Source organism: Paramisgurnus dabryanus, chromosome 21 (assembly GCF_030506205.2).
Source record: "Paramisgurnus dabryanus chromosome 21, PD_genome_1.1, whole genome shotgun sequence".
Classification (NCBI taxonomy): domain Eukaryota; kingdom Metazoa; phylum Chordata; class Actinopteri; order Cypriniformes; family Cobitidae; genus Paramisgurnus; species Paramisgurnus dabryanus.
The window spans coordinates 9,821,280-9,830,758 of NC_133357.1; the positions used below are offsets into that span (position 1 = coordinate 9,821,280).

General features: G+C 34.8%; 2 protein-coding genes across 4 annotated transcripts; both read right to left on the reverse strand.

The window, feature by feature from the left end:
* Positions 1-7: 7 nt before the first annotated feature.
* Positions 8-1,720, reverse strand: trappc6b (trafficking protein particle complex subunit 6B). The gene is made up of 6 exons (XM_065286659.2): positions 1,420-1,720; positions 1,262-1,329; positions 921-1,038; positions 730-813; positions 433-526; positions 8-271 (listed from the first exon to the last, which is right to left on the reverse strand). The coding sequence occupies exons 1-6, from the start codon at positions 1,495-1,497 to the stop codon at positions 240-242; spliced, it is 474 nt and encodes a 157-aa protein (XP_065142731.1). The 5' UTR covers positions 1,498-1,720; the 3' UTR covers positions 8-239.
* Positions 1,721-2,536: 816 nt separating this feature from the next.
* Positions 2,537-7,815, reverse strand: plagx (pleiomorphic adenoma gene X). Of its 3 annotated transcripts, XM_065285442.2 has the most exons (4): positions 7,576-7,815; positions 7,304-7,325; positions 5,276-5,342; positions 2,537-5,161 (listed from the first exon to the last, which is right to left on the reverse strand). In XM_065285442.2, the coding sequence occupies exon 4, from the start codon at positions 5,116-5,118 to the stop codon at positions 3,958-3,960; it is 1,161 nt and encodes a 386-aa protein (XP_065141514.1). In that variant the 5' UTR covers positions 5,119-5,161; positions 5,276-5,342; positions 7,304-7,325; positions 7,576-7,815; the 3' UTR covers positions 2,537-3,957. The 3 variants fall into 3 exon arrangements, with proteins under 3 accessions (XP_065141514.1, XP_065141515.1, XP_065141516.1); XM_065285443.2 differs by lacking the exon at positions 7,304-7,325; XM_065285444.2 differs by lacking the exons at positions 7,304-7,325; positions 7,576-7,815 and adding an exon at positions 6,602-7,260.
* Positions 7,816-9,479: the final 1,664 nt, after the last annotated feature.

The following is a 9,479-nucleotide window of genomic DNA, read 5'->3' on the forward strand; positions in this document are numbered from 1 at the left end:
GTCAGACCAGGATTTCAGCTTTTAATGCTATCAGTGCAAAATACAGTAAGTATCAACAGCGAATGTCAAAATACTAACAAAAAAATACAATACAATGAGGCTTGTCTTCTACATGTCAAAACACTTTGAAATGCCAGTAGTGACTGGAAATAAAAAATAATCAGTGTCATTAGCAATAAAATGTGAAAGGCATTAAAACAGATTTAAATGTTATGAACAATATGCTCTTGTGTAGTCAGTCACATCTTCTGGATCATCACCTGAAATTTACCTATGAACAAACAAAAAACAAGATGGAAAGGTGGATGGAAACAAGAAAAGTTCGTATTATGATTAAGTACTTTATTGGTGCTTAATAATGATAGAAAAAAGCAACTAAAATCTTTTCAATGTAGTCATTTGTGTATATCAGCACATAAACATAAATCTTACAGGCTGGCATGACAGACACTTCTGCCGTCACAATACTTTTCACACCAAGATTTGAAAGTGCTCCTCGGACCAGGCCACAGGTAAAGGCCAAAAACTACAGACAAGAAAAATGACAAACTGAGATGCACCAAACACAAGCAACACATGCTGCACATCACTAGACAGAATTGTAAAAAAAGTTTGGGTGTTGGGTCAGGTGCAAACATTTTAACTTAAAAAAAAACGTTGTCCTTCAGGTTTTAAACCATGAATCTCAAAGTATACATTTTTCAGTGTAAACACTTGTCTGCAGCTTACCTTAGGTGCATGGTCTAGATACTGTTTGCCTGCAGACAGTTGGGTCAGCAGGCGGAACTTGTTATCTTGTAGCACATAAATACCCTGCAAGTAATTTAAATTTAATGCACTGTAATTCCTATAATACTAAAAATAGGAAAATTTGACATTCAACAAGTTTATTTTAATATTATATACTGTATTGTACACACCTGATGGTTGGTTCTCAGGTTGTCAATCTGCTTCTTAAAAACACTGGTCCAAAAATCTTTGCAGATAAACTTCATGACATCAAGTTCATCTTTGAAACGCGGCGTGTCTTTGGTAAACCTGTAATCAGAAATGATGTCTGTGGCAACTGGACACGGATGTATTTTTACTGCTATTTATAAGGTTTATTGTTGAAGTGGTTATTGTTAAACTGTTTAAAGTTATAGTTATAGTACAGTAGTACCAGGCTGTACTGTTAAGAAAAATGTAATGGGCAATAGTATTACAGCAGAATATTATTATAGTCTTTGCTTGACATTTGAACAATATAAGAATAAGATACCTTTCAATAAGTCCTTGTCCCACACGAAACCCCATGTTCTCAAGTTTAGAAACACATCGACCATTTTCCTGTGGACAGCATTAGTAAATAAGTTCAGCATGCAACTCTATTAAAAAATAAAATATGTGACACCGTTTGAGTATATCTCCAGCTCTTACCGATTCTCCAGATTCTACACTGTTGATATACTGAATAATTTCACTGTGCAAAAACTGAAACAGAGCCTCGTCTGCCATCTCACCCCAGTTCAGCCAATGCCAGACTGAATCTGACAGGCGACAGGCAAAAACTACGTCCCAAACTAACAACAACTATATGTTAAACAGCGACTACTTTACAAAAAAGCAGATTTTCATTGTGCGAATGAATCAATAAAATGTAAATATTTATCCAGTTTTTGACTTATTTTTAAAAAGGGGTCCTAGACATCTGTTCGACTTCCTGTTTGGTTTGAAATTAGCTGCCCTTCTACTTGCCCGACTGAAATAAAAACATAATTTTTTGTGGTGTGGGACGTTACTAAATAACACGTACATACATAAATATAAAAAGGTTTTATTTTCGTTACAAATAGATTACGTTCAGATTAGATCCAGGACTAGGCCTTATATTTATATTAGGACATTTAAGTAGTTTTTACAAACAAACGTTGCAAAAAACATTACTCGTGTGTATCTTGAGACAAACCAATGGAACAGATATATGTTAAGATATGTCAGTGCAAGGTGTTTTTAAATGAAGGCAGCTCAAAGATGCATTGCACCTGTCCGGAAAACCGCCCACATAAAGTTAATTTATTATTACTTTTTAAAAACAATTAATAATTATACATCATACTATTTATATATTAGATTCCTAACATATAATATATATTTAGCAGATATATACTTTGGCTTTATGAGGTCAAGAACTTTATTATATAATATTAGTCCTAGTAACTATTAGTTAGTTGTCTGCTGTTGAGCAGTGGTTCTCAAACTTTTTTAGCGTGCGCCCCCCTTGTGTACGGCACATTCCTTTGCAGCCCCCCCCCAAAGAAAATGTATGACAAAAACTGTTCTAAAACTCAACTTTTAATTAAACAAAACATATAAAATGATAGAAAGTAGTGCTGTTGGTTAGGAGCCTTATTTTTTAAGTTCAATTGCACAGAATTCATGATAAATTAATTTATTTTATCAAATGTCATAAAACTGGGGCCCCCAGTTTGAGAACCACTGCTGTAGGGGACATAATAAAAGAAACACACACACAAAAAACATACAATTCTTCAAATTCTACAAGATGCTTTATTATCTCATCCTAATCAAACAGCTGCTTGAACATAACAATGCCAATGCCGGGAATAGCACAGATGTGAAACACCCGTGTACTCCAGCCAAACATCTATTGAAACTACTACATTTATCACTAAAGGTACAGTACAGCTATGCACAGTGTGCATTTCACTGAGGTAGATCAGTCTAAACGTCACAGTTGAAAGGAGGTCAATGTCCTACACAATTTCTTAGCCTGCTATACATTTCTGACATAATGAATGAAAAAACAGAAGGATCTCACGAATTGTATTCATCCTTAAACAAAATGGAGCAGACCTAAAAACACCACAGTAACAACCTTACAGGTTATTCATGTAACACGGGGTTAAAAGACACAGTGAAGCAGTGCTAAAATGCTATTTATAGTTGCATGGTAAACTAAATGAGTGCTCCTGGTTTTCCATGGAGAAATACATGAAGTGCTTTAGCAAAACCAAGGTGTGCTAAGCTTATATTGTTACAATGCAGAAAACGTTGTAATGTGGTGACTATTTGCGTAAAACTAGTATAACCACTTTTTACTGAACACATTGACAGAAACATTGTCAACATGAGCAATTCACATTAAAATTAATTACAGAACATAAAGGCATAATTAATAATCAAGCGGGATATTTTCATCTTAAACAAATCATTTCTTTTATGCCTAAAAAATATTTTTTGGGGGAGGATTTCACTTACAAATCAATTTCGGAATAAACTGAGATGGGAGCTAAAAGAGACAAAGCAGACATGTCTCTACTCATAACCATCATCATTAGCATTAAGGATATATACACAAGAACACCTACAAACTTTTAATAAATGGCTAAAATCAACACAAGCTAATCTCCTGGCTCTAAAATCTTGAGAACAAAAACTGTCGAGCATTCAAAAAAAGCATTCTTTTTTTTTAACTAGGATAACGTTCCACATGCGTAATACATGAAGGCATTTTGTGTGAAGTTTTGCTTCATGTCAAAGTTTTAAGAGGTAGTTGAGAGGTAAATCTAAGACCACAGTCTAATTCGAGTTATGGAAGTGCCGTTGATAGAAAAGTGCTTCATTATACAACGGAGAACACTGCAATAGCATTTTTCCTTCTTGACAAAAATATCTGAGGTATTTCTTGTGCTAACTTTTCCATTTACTCTTCTTCAAAAGAATGATATAAAGTCATACATCACTACAAAACAGTTTCCGGAAGACGCAAAAACACAAAAAAGTTAAAACTACTCTAAAAGCAAAATTCCATCTATCCTAGCAACATCATGCTAATCTTAATCTATCTATTCGCAAAAACCTTACAAACGTCATTGTATTACCCATAAGGTATTTGGCAATGATACAGCAAAGCGGTTGCGTTTGACTGACAGGTCACAGTGGACATAAGTAACTTTACTGTTGAAAGGTCTGATGGAATCGAGGTAGATTTGGAGAGAAACCAGATATCTGGTTTAAGTGCCCTGAAGCCATAGGCTCCTGCAATGACTGTGGCTGAAATGAGGTAAGTGGCCCAGAGAGCTGGGAGGTAGGGCTTGGGGACACAGCTGTGGTCGTTGTGGAGTATCCCATCACAAGGCCTCCTGAACTCAAGGGTGTGCTGTAGGAAGGCAAACCGAATGGCAGGAAGCCCAGCAGATGTGAAAGGTCCATGTTGGTGGAGGTGACTGGTGGCTCAGCTGATGTGAACGGCGAGTTCCGTAGGGTGAAATGGGCACCCTGACCTGCTGCCATGTTATCGGGGAGAATGTCGCCGGGCCGAGACACTGCAGTCGCCACGGCGGCTTGCGGCGGCATCGGTCCGCACTGGAGCTCGGCCAGAAAGTTCTCCATTTCTGCCTTCAGGTATGAGGTAGTGGAACTAGGCTGATACCTAGGAGCCTGCTGATACTGCTGTGGCTTGTTCGGCTCGAGGTAGCAGCCCATACCCATTGGGTTGGACAGGGGGCCAGGCACCATTGAATGATGATGATGATGATGATTGACCCCTGAGGTAGATGTGCTTGGCAGGCCTTGCGAGTTGAACATGCCCATTGTAAAAGCATCTGTTGCATCTTTTGAAGACCCAACGGAGCACATGGTGGGACTAGGCTCCTCTTTAAGTTGCATCGGGGCCAGGGTCTCCAACTCCTGCGCGTGGCTTTTCTTCAGGTGTCGGGTGAGATGGTCGCGACGACCGAAGCGCTGGGCACAACGCGGGCACAGGAAGTCTCGCCTACCCGTGTGCACCACCGCATGCCGCCTGACATCCTTGCGAGTGAAGAAGCGCCGACCGCAGCGTTCGCACTGATGCTTTCTTTCTCGCACCACGGCCCCTGGGGGTGGTCGACCGGTGTGCGTACTCAGGTGCTCGAGCAATGTGGGCATGCTCTCAAACACCTGATGACAAACCTTACAGGTGAGGTCACCGACGGTAGAGGTGGCATGTGTGCCCATGTGGCGTCTAAGACCCAGACGGGTGTTGTAGCGCTTTCCACATTCTTCACATCGCAGTTCTTGCTTGTTGAGGTCGTGGGTCTGGAGATGGCTGTTTAGCTGGTCTTTGCCATGGAACATTTTCTCACATTTATAGTAGTTTTCAGGGAGCCTCACTGCACATCTGGGAAATGCCAAAAAGGATCTCAGTTACATGTGTGCAGATGACAATGACCAACAACAAACTCTAAAAAGAGAAGAAGAGGACAATTATAGAGTATTGAAAACAAAAGAATACCAGAGAAGAATCAGAAGCAGGTGATTTTTCTTGGGGGTGAAGGATGTTTCTTTGCATGTTTAAAATCCTGCAACACAAGGATGCAGTAAAAGTAAGAAATGAAACAACAACATTCACTTTAAAATGTGTTTATAAATGAATAATACTAGAAAAAAAAAATTGTGATTCAATAATACAACAATTTTAACTGCTAGCTATGGTATTAAAATCATTATCTAGCACTGTAAAAAAGATGAAACATTTTTGTAAAATCAATTTATATTTTTATGTTACTTTAACGTAAAAACAATTTTAACTTGTTTTTATAAGTTATCTCAACTTTTCACAAGCCAAAACTTAAAATATTATGTTGAAATGACTTTCAAAACCAAGTTGTTTTAACTTCAGGCTGCGTTTTTTTTTTCAGTGTGCAATTTCGTCCCTCATCTTAGATTTTGAAGCCACACCAGGTTTAACTTATGAAAAGTTTCAAATTTTCGTATAAACGACACCTATTTTTTTGCTGTTCGGTTACACAACAACGACAGTTTGGGGGTGTTGAAAACGCAAACTTTTGTAATCTGACATTAAATTGCAAGTTTTTGAAAACGGCGATGCTACTAAAGGGTCACCTTTAGGAATAAACCTAGCTCATTGTCCGCCTAAACAAAGTTGCTTGATGCTTTTGCTTTCTTGATTGTTTGTATTTACCGATCTGTTGAAAATGTTAAAAAACACTCCAAACTTTACTTCCGGTTTCGTTTTTTTTTTATGGTCTGACTAGTTGCTAAACTGATCTCTTGAACAAATGCCTCGTTTAAAATAACAAATGTTTTGGTTTCCGTAAGTAATCTATGTGTTGTTTTTTTGCTTGTTATATAAATAAACTACATTTAAAGAACTTTGTTGTTGTTTATTCTTGGCGGAGTTTACAGGAAGTTACGTGCGGACCACGACAGCCGCTTGTTTATGTTGTTACTGCTAAAACCGTCTATAGAAATCTTTAATATAGATTTGAGTTTATACAGATTTCCAGTAATAATTTTTTTAACGTTTTTTTTATTTGAATCAGTATCAGAATACTGATGAAAAATATGATTATTATAATAATTATGTAGATTATAAATACAAAAGTCTGAAGGAAATCAGTCTGGTGGAGTAAAAGACAAAATAATTTGACTTGTCTTTGTCTCTTTGGGGATTAATTTGATTTGACATGGCAAGTCTTTGAACCTAACTTGCCCTCTGAACAGTGAAGGTAACAAATTTCAACAAAAGAAACTTAAAAACACCCTGAAGGGATGTCCATGGTGATTGGTTAGTGACAATTATAAAGGGTTTGTTTACCTGTTTCAGGTCTCACAAAAGCTCATTCATTATTTTGACAGACGTCTGGGAAATGGATGTCCATTATAACTCCTCCTCCTATTGACTTAAGTCATTAAAGAGAATGTACTGACGACATTTGAGAACTGCTCAAATTCACATAAATCCAGCCTATTTTACACAACAATTTATTTAATATTTGTATTAAATATTCTGACGTTGAAAAATATAACAGCGCTTGTACATTTTAATGCATGTGAACAATATGTGCTTTACACACATGTATATTGATTCATTTTTAAGTAACATATTTATCATAATAAATGTTGCTTTTATAAAGCCTTTAGATATATTAAGACTAATTATTAACTCATTGCAACATTTATTATAAAAAGAATTTTCATTTTAAGCATGAAATATGCAAGAAATTGAACATTATTAATTTAATATTTTATATTTGGAATTGTAGTAAAAATAATAATTTAAGAAACAATAGGCACTAATAAAAACGAATTATTAAAAATAAAAACAAACACAAAAATAGTATGGAAAAACTTTTAGTTAAAAAAAATATTGTGATTATGTTTTATTATTTACTCCGTGCACGTTTTATGAATAGAAACCTGTGGAACGTTTAGCTCATCAAAATCTCCAATGAAGCGCTAAACATTTTAATTAAATAATTAAATTAAAATGTAATGTAATAAAAAACAAAGATCGTACCAGTCCTCCACCCATTCCTCGTCTGCAACAAATGGTAAAACATTTCAACATAAATAACATGAATGTATAACAATGTTTAGCGTAACAAATGTGTTTACTTATGCAGGCAACATCTGAATTTCCTATGGTTGCTAATAAAAATACCTTCATGGAAAACTTATAAACAGTAACAGTTAAATTCTTAACGGTGTTTAAACATTTAGATCAATGCAAACACGCCACGCGGTCTTAAATTCATACTATAACATTTGCATAAGCAGTCTTGTGCTCACCAGAAACTTTTGATCGTCGTAAAAGTTGTATTTCATAGTCAAGCCAGACTATATCTCGTATCGCTGCACATCAACATCTCGTCCCCTAGCTATTTTTCGATGAACTTGCACGACGCGATCCCGGCGGATACTTTGTGTTTTTTTAATAATGTGTGTATTTTTGGGCCTGCTGTTTCTTTCCCTCTAAACACAGCAGCGCTCGGGCCGATGGTCGCGTGCATTGTGGGAGCGTGACGTCAGAGCGCTTTGGCCAACTTTCAGGGTGGGATTTCACTCATGTTTTTCGCCATTTAAACCCCCACGATCTTTAACAGGGCATCACATCCTACAAGTAAACGAAAAAGTGCATCTAAACCATGTAATATTCATGATGTAATATCCATTTTAATATTAAAATAAATTGAGCTTAACTTGTCCTATGCGGTTTTGATAAAATAAATAAATAAATAAATAAAACAAAACATTAATTTTACGTTGTTATATTAATTTTATAATTTTATAATTATAGTTGTTAATAATAAATTCTTGCCTGAGGATGACAACGAGTTTTCAAAGCAACACGTGGGTTGAGTTCATGCATTTTGTGTTTTTAACGTTTTTTTCTGTTTAAAGGATTTCGTTATCAGTTTGTAAATAAGTATTGACTTGTTATTTTCACAAAAAAGTTTCCAATTTGCAATGGTACGTTTTTAAAAGTTTTCTGTTTCCATTATATAATACTTGCACGTGCGTGCAGCGTTACCCGCAACAGTAACATCCTGGAAAATGTCATGAAATATCTGATGTAACACGACGAAAAACAAACAGAAAATGTTTTATTATTTGTACATTAAATATTAATGCATTTTTACTGTGAACAACTGCTCAGTGAAGGAGTTGAATTTTCAAATCATTTTTTTATAATTATTTATAAAAAAGTGAGTTTGTCCTGTGAATGTGTAAATATAAAATATGTAATTAAAATAACAAAAAATGTAGACACATTTATATATTGTAGATTATTCAAGAGTGCTTAAACATTAGCCTAAAAGGAAATATTTAATAAAGTTAATGTGTTTGTAACCACACTAAATTTGTTAAAGTAACTATATAAATAATCACAACTATTATTCAAATTAAAACGGAAACAGCTGACACTTAAGATTACAAGTTCCATTAAAAAATTGAAATCATGTTACTTTAAATATTTCTTATTACATTTTAACTGTTCTTACATTTAGCTGTTAAAAACATTTAGAAGCACGTGAACAGATCGAAATAATGCCTTAAATGAATCGGTTCATGCCCCTTTTAATGTTAGTTTTTCAAACATGCTAAATCTATTAAAACTCATGTTTTTAGATTTGTTGCTAAGTGATATTATAGGTTTTTTGGGTTTTCTTTCATTTAGTGTCTCAGAGGTACTAATGTGTTTTCATTTCTTCTATGTATATTGCCATAATTTTTATATCTACAAAAGTAGATGTGTAAAGTACTCAACCATTTCTACTTTATTAAAATAAAGTTTTGAAGTATCTGTACTTTATCTTTGTGTTTTTCTTTTACTCCTATACATTTTAAAGCATAATATCATACTTTTTATTTCACATTAAATACCTTTTTAATACTTAATTAGTTACATAAACAATCTAGTACTTAGTTACTTTTACTGAAGTAAAATTAAAAGTTTATATAAAAGTAAAAGTATACAAACATTGTATTCTAGATTTTAATGTATTCAAGTATTAAAGGTAAAAAACAACTTTTTTTATCAAATATAGTTGAGTAAAAAGTGCAGTATTATGCATCGGACTGTAATGAAGTAACAGTTTGCAAAAAAAACCCACACTGATAAAGTTGAAAATATTTGAAAAATGTACTCAAGTAAAAAGTACTTAAAGGAACAGTATGTAGGATTGTGGCCA

Excerpts from the sequence above, each read along its gene's own strand:
- trappc6b (XM_065286659.2), bottom strand. The coding sequence starts at position 1,497 with ATGGCAGACGAGGCTCTGTTTCAGTTTTTGCACAGTGAAATTATTCAG. Across the intron at positions 1,039-1,261 it reads GGACAAGGACTTATTGAAAG|GTTTACCAAAGACACGCCGC; the intron begins GTATCTTATTCT and ends TTCTGATTACAG. Across the intron at positions 527-729 it reads ATCTAGACCATGCACCTAAG|TTTTTGGCCTTTACCTGTGG; the intron begins GTAAGCTGCAGA and ends TCTTGTCTGTAG.
- plagx (XM_065285443.2), bottom strand. The coding sequence starts at position 5,118 with ATGTTCCATGGCAAAGACCAGCTAAACAGCCATCTCCAGACCCACGAC.